At 39.6% G+C, this 21,286-nt stretch overlaps 1 protein-coding gene across 1 annotated transcript; it reads left to right on the plus strand.

Annotated features, from left to right (window-relative positions):
* The first annotated feature begins 343 nt into the window (after nt 1-343).
* MGARP (mitochondria localized glutamic acid rich protein) lies at nt 344-16,870 on the plus strand. The gene is given in 6 exon segments (XM_081303644.1): nt 344-937; nt 1,287-1,300; nt 1,302-1,389; nt 6,351-6,454; nt 14,026-14,119; nt 15,645-16,870. Coding segments are annotated over 6 exon segments (813 nt in total). The 5' UTR covers nt 344-855; the 3' UTR covers nt 16,076-16,870.
* The last annotated feature ends 4,416 nt before the right edge of the window (nt 16,871-21,286 follow it).

Genomic DNA, 21,286 nt, shown 5'->3' on the forward strand with positions numbered 1-21,286 from the left:
TGGGGAAAGATAATAATTTAGCATTTTTAGTAGATGTGAAAATACTATTTTCACTTCCCACAGAGGAATATACAACATTTTGGGGTTTTTTGTTTTCCACTCGTACTGGGAATGAACTCAGGGGGGCACTTTACCACCAAGCTATATCCCCAATCGCGATTCCCGTCCCCGCCCGCCTTTTTTCTTTCTTTTTCTTTTTTTTTTTTTTTTTTTTCTTTGATAAATCGCCAAGGCTGGCTTCGAAGATATGATCCTCCTCTCTCAGCCTCCTTAGTCGTGGGATTACAGGTCTGCGCCACCGCACCGCGCTAGTGTTTTTGATGTTTGTATTTAAAGTCGTCTTAACAATGATTTGCCTAGAAATCCAGCCATGGCCTAGGGATTTTCTTAGGATTAATGGAAGTTAGAGCTACCCCTCCCCTCACTCTACCTGTAAAAAATTACCGCTGCCTTTTCCTCCGAGTGCGAGAGAAACTGGGTTCAGATTCCATCCAGCATGATAAACCATGTCAGTGTTGAATCCGAAGAGATTCTCCAACATTTCCAGTCCACTCTGCAGGAGTTACATTCAGTGGAACAGAAGGGTCAGGCAGGTGACAACTTCTAGGTTCCCGATTCCTTTTCCGAGATGCAGTCATCAGCTTCCCCGACACCGGGAAAGCAGTCCAGCTGCAGGCTGGGCGGGGATGGACTGTGCAGACCCAAGCCCTGGGCGGTGGACCCCGACCTGCCAGGCGGGGCTGGGCCGGGGTCGGCGCCCCGCCCCGGGGCGGGGCGCTGGAGACTCACAGCCTCGCAGAGTCTGGGCAGTCTGCGCCAGGCAATCTAGGCTGCCGCGCCGCCAACACAGGCGCGATGTATCTCCGCAGGGTGGTCTCAAAGACCTTGGCGCTGCCGTTGAGGGCTCCCCCCATCCCGGCGCCGCTCGGGAAGGACGGTGAGTGCGGGAAGTTCCTGGATCCTCCGGCACCCAGTCCGCCAAACTCGACCCGGAGCAGCGGAAGGCTGGGTTAGGGGTGCAGGGAAAGAAGGGAAAGTTTGGAGGGGACGAGGCTCCAAAGTTCTCGGATGCTTGGGCAGTAGGGAACCTTTCAGCGTGGCCTCTGAATCCGGACTAGGATTTCTGGTTCAAATGTGGACCTCGAGAAAGTGATCTAACCTGTTTTCATCATCCGTTCAGCGGAAACAGTGATAATTGTGAGTTTTCATGAGTTAATATACAGTTACACGCACTTTTAAAAGTGCCTGGCGAACATACTCGTAGCTTACTACTTTTATTGTTATAGGGATCGTTTCGCTCCCCGATCTCAGGAGGAAGCAGGATTGGGTGGGAAGGTGGACTCCGCCGCGAGCCGGGCGGCGCGCGGGAGCGAGTGCGGAGAAGTAGACGTGCGTACGAGCTAAGTCACCGAACCTGGCCGGGCTCGAGAGCCTGAACCCCGAGAGCAGCCTGGCCTCAGCGTCCCCCCAGAGGAAGAGCGCTTCGGTCGCTTTCCTAAACTAGGTTGCAGATAGGCCTGCGGCTATCCAGCTGTTTGGCTCTGGGGTTCAAATATTTTTCATCTTTGGCTTTAGGGATGCGTGAGAAAAGGATGCGATTCTAAAGGGGAGGTTGCAAGGTGGAAGTTGATTAAATAAGAATTGGCATGAACCGGACGTAGCGGCACACGCCCATCATCCCAGCGACGCAGAAAACTGAAGCCGGGAGGTGGCAAGTTCACAGCCAGCCTCAGCAATTTAGCGAGGCCCTGATCAACTTTGCCAGACTCTGCCTCAAAATAAAAATAAAAAGGGCTGGGGATGTAGCTGAGTGGTAAAGTGCCCCTGGGTCCCGTCCCCGGTACCCCACCCCCCTACAGAGCCTGGAACATAGTAGGTGCTTGACTAGTGAGCAAGCAATCATCTTTCTTTCACCCTGGCTGCCCGGGGCTCTGGGACAAGATTTGCAGTCCGACCCCCGCCGCCCTTTCCTGGTCCTCAGGCACCCTTCCCCGTCGCTGATTGAGGGACGGAGGTTACACAATCTCATGGAAAGGTCTGGATTCTCTCTTCACTTCCACCCTCCTCCCGAAGCTCCCGAGGCGGCTTTAGCCCGGAGTGTGGATTCGAGGCCGAAAAAGTCCTGCGGGAAATTCCGTGCGCCAGTATTGTTGTTGTTGTTGTTTTGGTTTTCGTTTTTGCGTTTTTCTGTTGTCTTGTTTTTTGTTTTTCGGCTTAAATTGGCGTGTGTTGGTGGAGGAGAGAAGGAGGAAGAAGGTCTGCCCAACTAGCTTTGTTTTTCTTTTAAAATGCAAGTGCGGGGAAGATGCCCCACAAGCTTCGCTGATCATTATACCTACTACGAGCTATTTCCTCCCATTGGTGAAATGGGGCACAATACCCTTATTTTACACTTCTGAAGATAAGGGGCTGTTTTGATGGGGAAGTGAGGGGAAAAATGAGCACCGCCCTCCCGACCTTGACCTTGGCCTTTCAGGTTTTCCCAACTAAACCTCCCAAACATACACACCGTTGTTTTGGTAGTTGGCACAATTCAGAGTGACTTTCTTTCCAAAATGGGGCAAAATAGAAGTAATTGAAAATTCCAAATATATAGTTAGCCATACTGGTAGTAAGAGTCTTTATCTCATCCAACTACTATTTTCTAAGTACTGATTTGTGTTTTAAGAACTATCATAGGTGGGAACCTATTTGTCTTCAGTTATGGACATTAATTAGCCTTTTATTGGTACTTTCTACTTTGATTTTTTTAAAATGAAAGAAATTTTAACTGTCTCATCAAATTTTTTCTCTTCTTTTTGCCTTTAAAAATATAACTTCTTCATGAATAAATCATTTAGATTTATAATAGTTCATTGGGGAAAGACCAGAAAGGCAAAATCTAAACTAAGTCATCTATAATCTTACCACTCAGGGAACATTATTATTTACAGTTTTTCATATAGTTTTCCAGATCTTTTTTCCCCCTGTGTATTTTTCCTGGAAACAAATCTGGATAGTCTCATACATAGTATTTTGCTATGAATGTTCATTTAATATGTTGAAAACATTTTCTGCTGGAAGTAAATATTCTTCTGCAAAAGTTATAGATTATTTGTTTCACATTTTATGAAGGTACTAAAACTTGTCTGATTAATTCCTATTGAATATTTCCCATTTCTTTGCTATTTCAAATAAGTTTTCAAGTATTTGTCTACTTAAACCCCTGATAATTTTCTTTATGTCTTTCTATTTAAAAAAAAAAAATTTTTAAGCTAGAGATGTAGCTCAGTGGTAGAGCACTTATCTAGAATTCATGAGGTCCTGGATTCAATCCCCAAAACCAAAAATAAAAAAAATTAACACATTATTAAAAATAAAGAAATCTTTTTGAGTCTTAGGGGTATAACTCAATGGTAGAGCATTTTCCTAGCATGCACAGATCCCTGAGTCTGAACAGAGGCATATGGGATTCTTTTCATTGTTCAGGCTAGCCACAAATTCCTAAACTCAAGCAGTCATCCTGCCTCAACCTCCTCAGCGGATGGGACTACAAAACACTTCACTTGCCAGCTCACAGATATATTTTCAAGCCAACAACAATCTAGCACAAGCCAAAGCCATAATCTTTTTATTAGTCCCTTGGGCACATTTATATGGAATTATATGGAAATTTTTTTTCTCCAATATGGTCTTTTTTTTTTTTTTTTGATGCTGGGGATTGAACCTAGGGGTGCTAACCACTAAGCTACATCTCCAGCCCTTTTTATTTTATTTTTTTTATTTTGAGACAGGGTCTCCATAAGTAGCTGAGGCTAGCCTTGAACTTGTGAGTTGCTGGGAATACAGGCCTTTGCCACCACACATGACCCAAAATGGTCATTTAAATCCAAACGAAGAACACAAATAGGAAGTCATTGTGATTTTGCTACTGTGAAGCTTATAACCAGTAGAGATGTCTTAAGGTTTGCCTGTGCAATTTGGTCTCTCTTGGTCCCTGCGCCCGAGCACTCTCCATTAGGCCACCTCAAATTATTTGCACTTTCCCAGTTGCTCATTCTCTTGCTTTGCTGTGTTGTGCCTCCTGCCTCCACTGCCATTTCTCCTTTTATTTATCAGAGGAAGGCCCACTTCAAAACTCAGGTGGTGTCTCTTCAATTGTAAAAGCTACGTTGAGCCTGCTAGCTCAGTTTTCTAGCATTTTCATCTGCTTAACATCTATAGCAACTTTAGTCCTACTCTATCGCAATTATTTGTCTGCAGTTATTTGTCTGTACAAGTGTCCCCTCTTTCTAGACTCTGAGCTACTCTTGTTCATAGTTGTGTCCTTGATGCTTCTGACAATTCCTAAGAATTCCAAAGTGCTCAAGTTGAATGAATACAGAAACGTCTCTCTCTCTTCACCTTTAAAATAAAGAATTTGAGCTACATGAAGTTTAAGCTCCTTCCAGCTTTAAGTTCTCTGAAAAACTTTCAATTCCAGATCATTAGTGCATATACAAATTCTAGAACTAAAAAATAAATATTTTTTTAAAAACATTTTTAAATTGTAGATGGACAAAATACCTGCGTTTTATTGATTTATTTGTCTATGGTACTGAGGATCAAACCCAATGCCTCACACATGCTCCACCACTGACCTACAACTGCAGCCCCCAAATTAAATTTTAAATGAATGGAGTTGGAGAATATCATGCTAAGTGAAGTAAGCCAATCCCAAAAAACCAAATGTCTTCTCTGATATGTGGATGCTGATCCATAATAGGGGTGGGGGGGAGCATGGGAGGAATGGAGGAACTTTAGATATGGCAAAGGGGAGGGAGGGGGAGGGAGGGGGCAAGGGAGTGGTGGAATGAAATGGACATCCAAAAAAAAAAAAGTAATGGACATCATTACCCTAAGTACATGTATGAAGACATGAATGTTATGACTCTACCTTGTGTACAACCAGAGACATGAAAAATTGTGCCCTGTGTGTATACAATGAATTGAAATGCATTCTGCTGTCATGTATAACAAATTAGAATAAATAAGTAAATTTAAAAAGATAGTACTGGAAAAAAAAATAGGACTGGGGATGTGGCTCAGTGGATGAGTGCCCCTGGGTTCAATCTCCAGTATTCCCCCCCGCCAAAAAATTTACAGAATTTCACTTCTATTTCAGATATGATCTTATTGCAACATTTGGCTTAAGGAAAGCTTTTATTGGGGTTGGGGCTTTAGCTCAGTGGTGGAGCACTTGCCTCGTACCTGTGAAGCACTGGGTTCTATCAACAGCACCACATAAAAATAAATAAATAAAATAAAATAAAGGTATTGTGTCCCTCTACAACTAAAACCGAACAAACTAAAAGCTTTTTGTTTTGTTTTGTATTATTTTTTTAACCCCTTATGCTCAACCACTGAGCCACATCCCCAGCCCTTTTTATATTTTATTTAGAAACAGGCTCTCCCTGAGTTGCTTAGGGCCTTACTAAGTCACTGAGGCTGGCCTTGAACTTGTGATCTTCCTGCCTCAGCCTCCCAAGCTGCTGGGCTTACGGGTGTGCACTACTGCACCCAGCTAGCCCTCTTTGCTTTCTATGGTATTAGAAAAATCCAGATTTCTTTCTGTATCCACATTTCTATTATAGATTTATAAAAAATGTTGGATTTTTACTTATGGGGGGGGGCAGTACTGGGATTGAACTCAGGGGCACTTGACCACTGAGCCACATCCCCAGCCTTATTTTGTATTTTATTTATTTAAAGACAGGTTCTCACTGGGTTGCTTAGCACCTCGCTTTTCCTGAGGCTGGCTTTCACTTATGATCCTCCTGCCTGCCTTAGTCTCCCAAGCCACTGGGTACCAGTGTGCACCACTGTGCCCAGCTTGGATTTTTAAATTAATGTTTTATTTAACATACATAAATTGAATTGAATTGAATTTTATGAAATAAATTGAATTTTATGAAATTTTAGGTATAAATACGTTTACTTTTTTGAAAAATAATCATTTCCACCCTTTCTTCCTTTCCCCTATAGTTGAATGTGTACAGTAAATGGATTTCTTTGCTAATATGCTTGTCATTTTGCTGTTAAGATTATTCAGTACTCCTGTCACTTCTCCTTACCTACACCTGCATCCCTTCCAAGAAAAGCATGATGCTTAACATCAAGATGACAGGCTTCACAAGTACTTATCAAATTAGATTGGGAAAATGTCAAGTGGAATTATTATCTGCCTTGTGATACCGTATTCCCTTAAGCTAAAATCATTTGATGATAATAGATTCTAGGTTCACTGAGGAGAAACATCTTAAAAGATGAAATTATTTTACATAGTTGTGCTTAAATGGCGATGCTAACTGTGTTTAAACTTATTTTCCTAGCATCTCTTCGCTGGATGTCATCTAACAAATTCCCTGGAACATCTGGATCCAATATGATTTATTATCTCGTTGTAGGTGTCACAGTCAGTGCTGGTGGCTATTATGTAAGTGTTTAACTGTAGTGTTCAGAAATTCATATATTTTACAACTTGTGGTAAAACTCAAAGCAATGTTGCAATTGGGACATGCGATATTAAATATACAACAGAGAAATAGGTTTAAATGTCATTAAGCATACACATTTGAAAAATACTCTATAGTCATTAGAAATATAAAATTTCCAAAAAAATGTATTAACTAAATTATTATCATTTTTTTGTATTACTGGGGGTTGAACCCAGGGGTGCTGTAGAATTGAGCAACATCCCCAGCCCTTTTAATTTTTTATTTTGGGGCAGGCTCACTAATTTCATCGAGCCTATTGGTACACCTGGGATTAAAAACAGTGTTATTATAAATGCTAATAATAATAGTTGACAATTGAGTATTTATCATTTGCCAAACTCATAAATCCTTTAATAGTTTCAATAATTCTATGAGGTGGATACTATTATTCCTGTTTAACAAGAATTGTTTTGGGTCGGGGCAGTGGCCAACACTTGTAATCCTAGCAACTTGAGAGGCTGAAACAAGAGGATGGCAAATTCAAGGGCAGCCTCAGCAACTTAGCTAGGCTCTCAACAATTTAGTGAGACCCTGTCTCAAAATAAAAATAAAAAGGGCTGGGCTGGGGATGTGGCTCAAGCGGTAGCGCCCTCGCCTGGCATGCGTGCAGCCCGGGTTCAGTCCTCAGCACCACATACCAACAAAGATGTTGTGTCCGCCTAAAAGTAAATATTAAAATTCTCTCTCTCTCTCTCTCTAAAAAAAATAAAAAGGGCTGGAGATGTCACTCAGGAGTAAAGAGCCTCTGGGTTAAATCCTTAGTACCAAAAAAAAATTGTTTTGAAGATATTCTCATTTTATTTTTTAATTTAATTTTTACTTATTTTTTAGTAGTGCTGAGGATGGAACCAGGGCCTCGTCATGTTAACTAAAGCATTCTCCCACTAGTTACTCCTCCAGTCCAACTAACTTTAAAAATAATAGACTTTTATTTATTAGATTTATAGAAAAATGAGCAAGGATTTGTGGGTATAGATCAATGACAGAACACTTGCCTAGTTTCTATGAGGCCCTGGGTTCCATCCCCAGCACCAAAAAAAAAGAGCAGAAAGTGTTGAAAAATTCCCTCACCCTCTCTTCCTTTCCCCTATTCACATTTTGCTCTGGTGTGGTACAGCTGTTACAATTAAAGAGCCAATATTTATACATCATTATTAACTCAAGTCCAGAAATTACATTAGGGTTCACGTTATTGACTGATTGATTGATTGATTGTACCAGGAATTGAACCTAAGCGTGCTTAACCACTGAGCCACATCTCCAGCCCTTTTTATTATTTATTTATTTATTTATGGTACCGGGGATTAAACTCGGTCATTCCACCAGCCTTATTTTGTATTTTATTTAGAGACAGGGTCTCATTGAGTTGCTTAGCATCTCACTTTTGTTGAGGCTGGCTTTGAACTCACAATCCTCCTGCCTCAGCCTCCTGAGCTGCTGGGATTACAAACGTGTGCCACCAAGCCCAGCTTACTAAATTAGAGTCTTACTAAGTTGCTTGGAGCCTTGCTAAGTTGATGAGACTGGCTTTGAACTTGTGATCCTCCTTCCTCAGCCTCCCATACTGCTGGGATTATAGAAGTATACTGCCGCAACCAGTTTAGGATTCAGTCTTTACATTGTATGTCCCATGGGTTTTGACAAATATATAATGACTCTACCACCTTTGGCAGTGTCATGCGTTTCACTTCCTTAAAAATCTTGTATTCCACTTATCCATCCCTTTCTCCTTCCTCCCAATATTTTTACTGTTTCTATAATTTCTGTTTTCTTTTTACATAGTTTTATTTTATTTTATTTTATTTTTAAAGAGAGAGTGAGAGAGGAGAGAGAGAGAGAGAGAATTTTTTTTTAATATTTATTTTTTAGTTCTCGGCGGACACAACATCTTTGTTGGTATGTGGTGCTGAGGATCGAACCCGGGCCGCACGCATGCCAGGCGAGCACGCTACCGCTTAAGCCACAGCCCCAGCCCCATAGTTTTATTTTAAAAAGTCATATTCACATGCCAGGCATGGTGGCGCATGCCTATAATCCCAGTACCCCCCCCAAAAAAAAGTCATATTCATAATTTGTTAAAAGTTCAGAAGAAGCATATGTAAAATTCTATCTATATTTTCCTCCCCAGTCCTCCATCCACACCTTCCAGGATTCACTGGAAGACAAAAGTCTTGGGTTTTTTGTTTGTTTGTTTGTTTTTAGTGCTAGGACCTGCACATGCTAAGTACATGCTCTTAGCACTGAGATGCATCTCTGGTCCCAGGATAAAGCTTTTAAGTGTAGTTCTGGAGCTAAAACAACAGAACATTTGAATTAAATAAGGTAAGCCTATTGAATCCTTTCCCATTTTGTCATAAATTTTTCAATTTCAAAAATCTAACAAATAAAAAAAATCTGATGTTTATTGTGAAGAAAAATAGAATAAGCGTAAATTCTTCAGAAATCCTTAAAGTATGCAATCACTATATTTTGGGTTGACCCTACAGAGATTTGCATAAGGGATTTTTAGTCATAATTAGGAGCCATTTTTATAGGACTTATGTAGGATAGCCAAACCAAAATTTTAACCTTCGGATTTTTTTATATTTATTTTTTAGCTGTAGTTGGACACAATACCTTTGTTTTATTTATTTTTATGTGGTGCTGAGAATTGAACCCAGGATCTGGCATGTGCTAGATGAGCACTCTACCGCTGAGCCACAACCCCAGCCCTTTTTTTTTTTTTAAATACTGTGGGCTGAACTTAGGGATGCTTTGCCACTGAGCTGTGTTCCCAGTCTTTTTTTTTTTTTTTTTTTTTTTTTGAGACAAGGTCTTGCTAAGTTTCTTAGGGCCTCACTAAGTTGCTAAGGGCTGACCTCAAACTTGTGATCCTCCTGCTCAGCCTCCTGAGTAGCTAGGATTACAGGCTTGTACCACCATACCAGACTAACCTTCAGAATTGTGACAGCCTCAATTAGTCAGGAAACTTCAAATATGTCACTGGTATCTGCCAGCTTTCACTCACACCCATTTTCCTTTTCTTCTATCATATTTTGCTGCTTGATGTTGAGTTCGTTGCCTAGGCCACTCTAGTTGAATGTAAACCCTGAAAAAACAAATTAGGACTAGGCCGTGTGATGGATGACCTGGGAATTTGGAAGACTAAATTTCATCTGGCTATCACAATACTACTTAATTATATGAACTGATGCCAGACATGAGCCTCTTTAGTCTGCTAATTCTTTCTTTGCAAAAGGAATCTTAAACTGAGCCGGGTGTGGTTTCACACAACTGTGATCCCAGTGGCTCAGGAGACTAAGGCAGGAGGATTGCAAGTTCAAAACCAGCCTCAGCAAAAGCGAGGCGTTAAGCAGCTCAGTGAGACCCTGTCTCTAAATAAAACACAAAAAATAGGTCTGAGGCTGGGGCTGGGGCTCAGTGGTAGAGCACTTGCCTAGCATGAGTGAGGCACTGGGTTCGATTCTCAGCACTGCATATAAATAAATGAATAAAATAAAGGTCCATCAACATCTAAAAATTATTTTTTAAAAAATAGGGTTGGTGGGCTGGGGATGTGGCTCAAGCGGTAGCGCGCTCGCCTGGCATGCGTGCGGCCCGGGTTCGATCCTCAGCACCACGTACCAACAAAGATGTTGTGTCTGCCGAGAACTGAAAAATAAATATTAAAAAATTCTTTCTCTCTCTCTCTCCCTCTATCACTCTCTCTTAAAAAAAAAATAGGGTTGGTGATGTGGCTCAGTGGTCTAGTGCCCTTAAGTTCAGTCTCCAGTACCCTCCCCCACCAAAAAATATGAATCTTAAACTGAAAGGTTATAGGGCTGGGGATGTATCTCAGTTGGCAAAGTGCTTGCCTAGAATGCACAAGGCCCTGGGTTCAATCCCCAGCACCACAAAAAAAAAAAAAAAAAAAAAAAAAAAAACCTGAAAGGTTATCAACTGAATAGTCCTGAGAGCCCTTTGCAACCTCATTCTCTCAACATGGAATGAAAATTGAACAAGATGATGATCTATGTCCCCTTTCGTGTCTGAGATTATGTAGTTTTTAAAAAAATTTTAGTTGTTAATAGATCTTTATTTTATTCATTTATTGATATGCAGTGCTGAGAATCGAACCCAGTGCCCTCACTTATGCTAATCAAGCATTCTACCACTGAGCCACAACCCCAGCCCTATTTTATTTATTTATTTACTTTAATATTTATTTTTAAATTTTAGGTGGACACAATATCTTTATTTTACATTTATGTGGTGCTGAGGATTGAACCCAGTGCCTCATGCATACTAAGCAAGCCCTCTACCACTGAGCCACAACCCCAGCCCCCTATTTATTTTTTAATAGAAAGTCAGAGATACTTTATTTTTACTTCAAAATCCAAAGGCTGAGTATAGCAGAGTTGTAAAAATGGAATCCCACTAAGTCTGATTCACTCGAATACTAATGTTTAATGAGATTCTTTCATTTGAAAATCAAACCTTAAAAGCCTTAATTCCCAAGAATCTTAGGCTACTTTTAGGAATCACAGAATGTGAAGCACTGCAAAATCTGTATTCTAGTCCTCCCTTCTCTTTCACTTTTCCTGCACTAAAATGATTCTGTAGCAGGGTTTTGCAAATTGATCTGCGGATGGTCAGTAGCCAAGAGCACTTTTCCATTTCCAAGGAAAATATTCTACTGTTAGGGCTCCTTAGATATAAAATAGTCCCAGATCAGTTCAATTTTCTCTAAAGGTATTTCTAAAAAGAACTCCAGCTGGGCATGATTGTGCATACCTGTAATCCCAGCAACTTTAGAGATTGGGACAGGAAGATGACAAATTCAAGACCATTATCAATTTATTGAGACCCTTGGCAACACAGTAAGACCCTTTCTGAAAGTAAAAAGGACTAGGGATGTGGGGTGCAGTGGCATCTGCCTGTGATCCCAGGGGCTCTGTAGGCTGAGGCAGGAGGATCGCAAATTCAAAGCCAGCCTCAGGAGCCTGGAGTTGTAGCTAAGGGGTAGAGCACTTGCCTACCACTTGAGGTACTGGGTTCAATTTTTAGCACCACATAAAAATAAATAAATATAAAGGTATTGTGTCCATCTACAATTAAAAAATATTAACACAAAACAAAAAAACAACATCAGCAATTTAGTGAGGCCCTAAGCAACTCACGGAGACCTTGTCTCTAAATAAAATATAAAAAAATGGTGGGTGATGATGTTTGTATTTAATTAATAAAAATAAAGTGCTAGCTTCCTGATGATTAAAATTTAGAAAATATATATGAATATACAATTTTTAAAAATTCATCATTCTACCACTAAGAGTTAAATCACTACCAAAAAAGCTGAGACATTACAAATAATATTATCTAAATAATAAGATTTTCATTTTTATTTATTAATTTATTGTTGGTGCTGAGGATTAAATCCAGGCCTTGATATACTAACTACATACTCTACCATTCTTGAACCCCAGCACTAGATATTCTTCTTTGTTTTTTTGTTTTGTTTTTGTTTTTTGGAGTACCAGGGATTGAACCCAGGGGCCCTTTACCACCGAGCCACATCCCCAGCCCTTTTTATATTTTATTTAGAAACAGGGTTTTCTGAGTTGTCTAGGGCCTGGCTAAGTTGTTGAGGCTGGTTTTGAACTCATGATCCTCCTGTCTCAGCTTCCCAAGTTGCTGGGATACAGGTGTGCATCAGATTTTCTTCTTTTCTCTGCTTCTTTCTTTCTTTTTCTTTCTTTCTTTCTTCTTTCTTTCGTTCTTTCTTTCTTTCTTTCTTTCTTTCTTTCCTTCTTTCTTCTTTCTTTCTTTTTTTGTTTTTGTTTTTTGTTTGTTTGTTTTGTTTTGTTTTTTGAGAAGGGATCTCACTATGTTCAGGTTAGACTGGCCTCAAACCCTTGATCCTCCTGACTCAGTCTCTCAAGTAGCTGGGATTACCGGCATGCACCACTATTCCTGGTTAGATTTTTATTTTTTGAATATTATTGCCTAATGTGATAGACCAAAGAAGACTTGTGAGTATGAAATGAAAGAAAGCCTGCACATTTTGTCTATAATTAAGATAACTTTCTGCCCCATATTATTTCTCCAGTAACTTACAGTCAGCTAGTGTTGCTTTTTATGACTCCCCCTAGCCTACCTAAGAAATCTTCTTTAGGATGTAGCTGTGTGGTGTGTCATTTGGGAGATTTTTTTTTTTAATTTCATTGTGAGACAAGTAAGATTCACATGCAGTTCTCTCTACCCTTTACCTCATTTTCCCCAATGATAATCTTTTTTTGCTATAATGCAACATCACCATCAGGAAAGTGACATTTATACCACTCATCCATCTTAATCCAATTTCACTAGTTTTACATGCACCCATTAAATTTTATGCAGTTTTATCCTGTCTGGATGCATAGATGTGTCAGCACTTTCCAGATGCAGGATAGTTCCAATACTATAAGCATCTTTCATGCTACCTTTTTATAATTCTCTCCCTTCTGCCCTCCCTTTTTCCTAACCCCTGGCAACCAACTAATCTCTTCTCTATTTCTATATTTTTGTCGTTTCAAGAATGCTACCTAAATGGATCCACAGGTATGAAACCTTTTGAGTGGCCTTTTTCCCACTCAGTGTAATTGCCTGGAGATTCATTGGAACTGTCACTTGTACCCACTGTTCATTCCTTTTTGCTGCTGAGTTGTGTTCCTTGTTACAGAAAGACCACAGCTAGTTTAACAGTTCATCCTTTGTAGACCATCTGAGCTGATTCTTGATACTTGACCATTATAAAAGAAACCACCACGAATATTTGTGAGTGTCTGCGTGAACCTGGATTTACCTTTGTCCGTGATGAGTTCTGGAGGATGTTTGTAAATGTCTGTGAGGATATTTTGGTTCTGGCATAATTAATTTTTTCCTTCTTTGTCCTCATCTTCTTATTTCCTGTGCATGTTTTCAGCTGACTTTGACTCATGTTAGAGCATGTTCCTTTCCTTTTCTTTTTTAAGCATTCCACTTAATGACAAAAGTGTCCAAAGGAGAAGTAAAAGAGTAAATGGTAAAGTTGGTTTCCCTTCTTGGCTGCACTGGGATTGTAGCTTAAACTTGTTATGGTAATTACATGGAGAACCGTGTGTACCTTTGAACTTGGCAAGAGTTTAAGAAATAAACTAAGGCTGGGCATGGTGGTGCATACCTGTAATCCCAGGAACTCAGGAGGCTGAAACAGGAGGGTCGCAAGTTCAAAGCCAGCCTCAGCAACTTGGCAAGGCCCTAAGCAATTTAGTGAGATTCTGTCTCAAAACAAAAAGGGCGGGGGCTGGTGTCTATGGATATAGCTCAGTTGGTAGAGTGCTTCCTAGCATGCACAAGGCCCTAGGTTCAATCCCTAGCACGATCAAAAAAAAAAAAAAAAAAAAGAAGGGGGGGGTGCTGTGGATGTAGCTCAATGACAAAGTACCCCTGAGTTCAATCCCCAGTACTCCCCCAAAAAAGGAAGTAAAGTTAAGGACACATTTTCTTTCAGACTTACAAGACAGTCACGTCAAAGCAAGCCAAACACACAGAACATATAACAAATTTGAAAGAAAAAACAAAAGCAGAGTTACATCCACTTCAAGGTAAGGGGACTTTCTTAATTATTTTATTTTTATTTATTTATTTATTTATTTATTTATTTATTTATTTATTTATTTATTTATTTTTGAGACACTGATTCCCATCCTCTTAGTCTAGCAATGAACACTATTTGCCTTTGGCTTCTTGGCTAACTTAATCCAGAATGGCTCTTCGTAGGAATTCATTCAGGAAGGAAAAGCCCAACCAAAATCTAAAGAATATTCTTAGGCATTTTGGATGAGTGCATTTGATAAATGAACATTTTGCATTTATGCCTCTGACCGTGGCTTTGACTTCTTTGTGTGGTAATATTATTTCTCTCCTACTCAGACATCCATTCATGTGGGCATAATTTTAGAATTTGTCTCCCTCAGCAGCTTGACCTTTCGTTTCCCTCATTTTTTTTTTAAATCATAAGGTTAATTTTTGTTTCTGTTTTGACTAAGACCTCCTTGTGTCTTTGCTGAAAGTGTACTGGCCATTAGAGTTGGGTACACTGAGCCCCTCCATTGATAAAAATGTCAATCCTGGGGACAGAAAGTTGACATATTCACCCTTATGTCCATTTCTTGCCTACAACTACTTACTTTTTAAAAAAATTTTTTAGAGGTAAATGGACATAATACCTTTTCTTAATTAATTTATTTTTATGTGGTACTGAGGACTAAACCCAGTGCTCACATATGGGAGGCAAACACTCTACCACTGAGCCACAATCGAAGCCCCTACAACTATTTACTTTAAAATAGTTTTTTTCCATCTCAATGTTAATGCCATTATCAATTGCCATGGTCACTATTTAGGGACGGAGATACTGGCTGCTCATGAATCAGTTTACCCTTTTCATCATGACAACAATAAGAGACAAGAATATCACTGATAAATGTTATTGAATAGAATCATGAGAAGTCTGTTTATAATATTATCATTACAAATATTATTATAATATTATTAATACAGCATCTGTGTAACACTTTATTGGCTTGAAGGCCCATTTTATATAGATTATTTTAGTTAATCTTCACAATAGCCTTGTGAAGTAAATATTATCAGTATTCTTATTTACAGATGATTAAGCTGAAGTTGAGAGAGGATTAGTGGTTTCCTCAAGGTCATCAGCTAGCACCTTGGCCACTCTTCCATACCATCTCATATGGAAGGTTGAAATGGTGGTTATTTGTTAGTATTAGTGTTTGAATAAGTAATATATGCAAATTTTTTAAGTTCAGAAGAGTTTATAAGAAAGCAGATCTCTCATCTTCCCTCCCAAAAGGCAACTGATATTATCAGTTTCTTTGAATCCCAGAGAGGGTCTTTGCAAATACAGCCCTCTGGCTATATAACACCCCTTTTTGTCCATACTGTATACATTGTTCTTTCCTTGATTTTTCCTTTTAAGTCCACTTGGAAGACCATTAAATATCAGCACATGTAGATCTGACTCAGTTTTTTAAATGATTGCACAGTGTACAATTTCGTCCCATGTTCTTTAAATTAACACTCTGCTTAATGGACTAAATCTTAAAGGTGAAAAAGAGAATGTGGCAGAAGCTGAGAAAGCGAGTTCAGAAGCTCTGGAAGTTTCTGTTGTGCAAGCTGAGGTGGTAGGTGCTGAAGAAATTGCAGAGGCTGCAGTTGGGGACGTAGAAGAGTCCACGGGTCCAGGTGGTGTGGAGGCCACTAAGGAGGAGGTGACGGCTGTGGGTGCTGAAATGGAGCCCGAGGTTACAAGTGCACAGACAGGTGACACCACAGAGGACGGTTCTGAAATGACCCCAGAGGCTACGAATGTAGCAGCAGGTGAAGGCATTTCCACCTGTAACAATCAAGGTATTCCAGAGAACGACTGTTCCCAGGAATGTGCTGAGCTGGAAGGAACTTCTCCAGCTGATTCCCAGTCCTCTGCTGGGCCTTTGCAGGAAGAAGCTGATGCTGGTTCAGAGGCTGCCTCAGGCTAATCTCCTGCCAGTAGCAGGTTCTGCAAAAACAAAAACATCATAGTGTGTCTAATAGCTGCCTTTGTATTTTCAGTAATTTTGGTTTTGAAAAGACATCTTCCTAAAACACTTCAATGATCCTTGAAGATTTTTGGTATCTTCTGGTAGAGTTTTGAGAGATTTCCAATTTTACATTTCTTAATTATTTTCTACTCTCTAAAATTAGATCGTGACATTGCAGTAAAGAGTTTATAGTTTTAGCTGGGTACAGTGGCACATGCCTGTGATCCTAGCAGCTTCAGAGGCTGAGGCAGGAGGCTCACAAGATCCAGGCCAGCATCAGCAACTTAGTGAGATCCTGACTTAAAAGAAAAATTAAAAAGGGCTGGGGATGTGGCTCAGGGCTTAAGCACCCCTGGGTTCAATTCCTGGTACCAAAAAAAAAAAAAAAACCTAGCTGAAATAGTTTTACCTTGAATTTAAATTTTGCATTATAGAAGTTATCTCTACATCTTGTTTTCACTTTAATTTTGCTCTTTTTGCTCTGCTTTTACCTTACTTTATTATGTAGAACTGGATTATCAAGCTCAATTTGAACTCATTTGAATAAAATTAGAAAATCTTTAGTGTTTCTATTTTTATTCACTAATACTTACATAGGTATAAATAATACACTGTATTATACATTAACATATACACATGAAGAAATTAAGCTTTCATAATATGATTGAAGAAGGGACATATTTGTGGAGAACTGTGCCTATGATAATGTATATGCCTTCCCCTCTCTCTATTAATATATAACAGGCTGTGCCGATATTTCTTGGTTCAATTCAAACAATATTTTTTGAGGACTTACACTTTGTGTTGGGAGTCATTCATTCATTCATTCATTCATTCATTCATCTGAGCACCTATAACCAACAGAGGCACTGTTTTAAATCTTCCTCACTATATATTGTAGAGTAGGACTAGATAGTAAACAAGATAAATAAGGAAATTGTAAGAATGTTAGAAACTGGCAAGTGCCAAGGGTAAAAGTAATGAAGAAAAAAAGGATTATAAGTACTGGTTTGGGGTGGAAGTTGTCATTTAAAACAAATTTAATTTTTTTAGTTTTCGATGGACATGATACCTTTATTTTATTTATTCATTGATTTTTTATGTGGTGCTGAGGATCGAACCCAGGGCCTCTCACGTGCTAGCCAAGCGCTCTACCGCTGAGCCATTACCCCAGCCCCAAAGTTGTCATTTTAAATAGAGCAGCCAGAGCAAGTCTTACTAGGAAGGTGTGTTTTAAGTAAAGATCAGAAGACTACATCAGGGACCTCATCACCAGGACCTCAGCAGGGAAGATCATTCCACGTGAGGGAATGGACATGTGCAAAGGATCTGCAGCAGGAGCATGCTGAAGAATTTGAGGAATTGCAAAATGACCCATATGGCTGAGGTGGAGAGTAGTTGGAGATGATCTCAGAGGGAAGGAGTTGGGGGTGCGGATGAGCTAGGTCATGTGGATTTATGCAAGATTTTGGCTATTGGAGTAAGTTGGGAAATTGTAGTGGTCACTGCCAGTGCTCTGTCTGGATCCCCTTAACTGGGTGCATTTACCCCCAGCTGTTACGTTACTCCCCCCCTACCCACCCTTCACCCCAGGCAGCTCACCACCAAGGACTGACAAGTGCTGTGGTACTAAAGGTGGGGCCAACTCTGCAGTACAACTCAGAGCTCCCCATGGTCAGGTTGAAGCTAGTCTCCTTGAGCACCACCACCCCCACCCTGTGGCACACATCCTTTCTTCCTATCTGTTCTACTGAGAGCATTCCTACATAAACCACTTGGCCAAGAATCCGTTTCCAGGGAGCTTCACTTAGCATAACTGGATATGGTCCTGGGAGGCAGATGTCAGAATAGGCCCCTGGAGTTGTCACTCTCCATCTAGATGTAATGAGGGTCCCTCACTGGTGGTCAGTGCAGGATTGCTGGTCCCTGGCAGTCTGCAGCAATGTGATTACTAAGCTTTTCAACAATGGTAAACTGAGGCAGGATATAGGTGAAATGTTATGTACTGAATAGCCTAACATCCCAGGGGGCTGAGAGGCATAAAAAACATAACCATAAGCACTTAATCATGTTTTGAGGTACAGAATAGTACCTTGATTTGTCCCAATATCAACTCTGCATTGGATTCCCAAGTCCAAGGCCTATGGCGCAACTGAAGGGATGCTGCTTTACTGGACGCTCTGAAGATGGGGCAGAAGCACTCCCAGCTCTGCCCTCACTGACCTGATGCACACAGCACACACACAGGCATTCTTCCCACTGTTTTGGTTTGGAGAGTTTCTACTACAAATAACAGAAGCCAGTTCAAAACGGATTAAACAACAGAGAGTTCTTATATAACCAGATATCCAGGGTGGGTTTATTCTTCCGTGACTCAGTCAAGAACCAGGTCATGTATAACTAAAAAGAACAACAACAAAAAAAAAAAAAAAAAAAGGAAAGAAAGAAAGGGGGAAAAAAAACCAAAACAGGTCATCTGTGATCCTTCTCTACGATCAAGAATGTTCAGGCGGGCTGGGGATGTGGCTCAAGTGGTAGGACGCTCGCCTGGCATGTGTGCGGCCCGGGTTCGATCCTCAGCACCACATACAAACAAAGATGTTGTGTCTGCCGAGAACTAAAAAATAAATATTAAAAAAATTCTCTTGGGCTGGGGATGTGGCTCAAGTGGTAGCGCGCTTGCCTGGCATGCATGCGGCCCGGGTTCGATCCTCAGCACCACATACAAACAAAGATGTTGTGTCCGCCGAGAACTAAAAAATAAATATTAAAATCTCTCTCTCTTTCTCTCTCTCTCTCTCTCTCTCTCTCTCTCTCTCTCTCTCTCTCTCCTCTCTCACTCTCTCTTTAAAAAAAAAAAATTCTCTCTAAAAAAAAAAGAAGAATGTTCAGGCTTTAACCTTGGCCAACTTTCCTCGTCATCACAAAATGAATCACCACATTCAAGGTATTTTATTCTGAAAAACAAAAAGAAGAAGAAGAAGAAGCTTCTTCATCTTAAAAAAAAAAAAAGGCTTAAATACAGTCTTTTTTAGTGGTCAGTGGACCTTATTTATTTATTTATTTATTTATTTATTTATTTATTTATTTATTTGCAATGCTGAGAATGAAACCCAGTGCCTACACATGCTAGGCAAATGCTCTAACTCTGAGCCACAACCCCAGACCCCAGTCTTTTATTTTTTAACATTTTTTAAAAATTTAGTTAGTTAGTTAGTTAGTTGTAGATGGGCACAAACCTTTGCTTTATTTATTCATTTATTTTTTATGTGGTGCTGAGGATTGAACTCAGTGCCTCACACATACCAGACAAGCATGCTACCCCTGAGCCACAACCCCAGCCTTTAACATTTCTGTTGTACAAAATTTCAAACAAAAGTAGAGAGAACAGGATAGTGAGTCTTCATGTGCCCTAAACCATGAAGTCGGAGTAGTGTGTTCAACAGTGAAATGTAGTTAAAAGATCATAAGGCAACAAAACTTGACTTTGACTTGGTTACTCTTTTTTTTTTTTTTTTTTTTAAGCTTTAGCACTATTGCTTTTTCACATTTCTCAACAGGGTTGAAGAAAAAAACTAGCTATGCCCAGCAGACTAGAATTTGTCTGGCTTAGCCTCCTGGCCAAACTGAAATTCTTCTCTGAACTGATAAATGCCAAAATGTGACTGCATACAAACAAATTTTTTTTTCTTTTAAAAATTCAGTATTGGGCTGGGTTGTGGCTCAGAGGTAGAGTGCTTGCCTAGCATACCTGAGGCACTGGGTCCGATCCTCAGTACCACATAAAAATAAAATAAAGATATTGTGTCTACCTATAACTAAAAAATAAATATATTTTTAAAATTCAATATTTATTTAATAACTTTTTCTTTCTTGGTACAGGGAATTGAACTCAGGGGTGCTTAAGCTCTGAGCCACACCCCCAGCCCTTTTTATTTTTTAGCTAAATTGCTGAGGCTGGCTGTGACCTTGCAATCCTCTGCTTCAGCTTCTTGAGTCACTGGGATTGCAGGCATGCACCGCTATGCCCAGCCTAAAACCATCTTTTGAAGTAGTAGCTATCAAGTCCAAACTCAACGTGTCTCATGAAACTTTTTCAAATTTAACAACCAAGGTAGGAAAAGTTGAACAACAGCAACCCACAAGCAATATCTTTATCATTAGAATTTTGACTGATTTTAATAACAATACATTGAAAAAGTCGGAGCAGGACAAATAGAGGTCTAGAATGTGAAGCATATTGCAAAAGATAAAAATTGCTAATGGAGTCAGATAGGCAAGATATTTCTCTTTAATGCAGGCAAGTGATACAAAGGAAGACTCAGTTTGAAAAATGCAACACACTTTCCTATCAATGACATGTCCATGAAATTTAAATATTACTTTGTTGAAAATAATACAGTCTTGGGCTGGGATTGTGGCTCAGGGTAGAGCGCTCACCTAGCATGGGAGGGACCCAGATTCGATCCTCAGCACCACATAAAGATGAGGGCATTGTGTTGTGTCCATCTACACCTAAAAAAAATAAATATTAAAAAAATGTTTAAAAAAAAGAAAATAATACAGTCTTGAGTAATGGGGACAGTCTTGAGTAATGGATCTGAGACAATTATTTTTGTCTGTTTTTTTAAATGAGAAACTTCTATCACAAAGTACAGTATATTCCACAACCAGCTTTTGAGAATTCAAGCTGAATTCAGGGAAGATTGGATTCTGAATAAGTTAGTTTCTGGGACAACTGTTTGTCCTGTCATAGCATCCATTGATATACAGCTACCTGTCCATTTTAATAAAACACACTACATAATGTTTTTCCTCAGTTAAAATAAAGAAATTTCTAGAAAAATATTATTTAACCTTTAGGGTATTTTTGTGAACAAGTTGGAAGAATTTTGAATTTCTAGGATATATTATAATTCCAAATAATCATTGCTCAATTAAAAATCAAACTAATATAAAACTTTTTATTTCTGAGATTTTTTTCTGTTTTTCTTTCTTTTATTGGTGCATTATAATTACACATAATAGTGAGATTCATTATGCTGTATTTGTGCACGCACATAGCGTCACTGGAGCAATCTCATTCCCCAGTACCTTCCCTTCTCTCCCCTCCTTCCTCCCCCTGATCCACTTGCTTTACTTCACTGATTTCCCTTCTATTATTATTAT

Source organism: Spermophilus citellus (assembly GCF_964194105.1).
Source record: "Spermophilus citellus genome assembly, chromosome: 8".
NCBI lineage: Eukaryota > Metazoa > Chordata > Mammalia > Rodentia > Sciuridae > Spermophilus > Spermophilus citellus.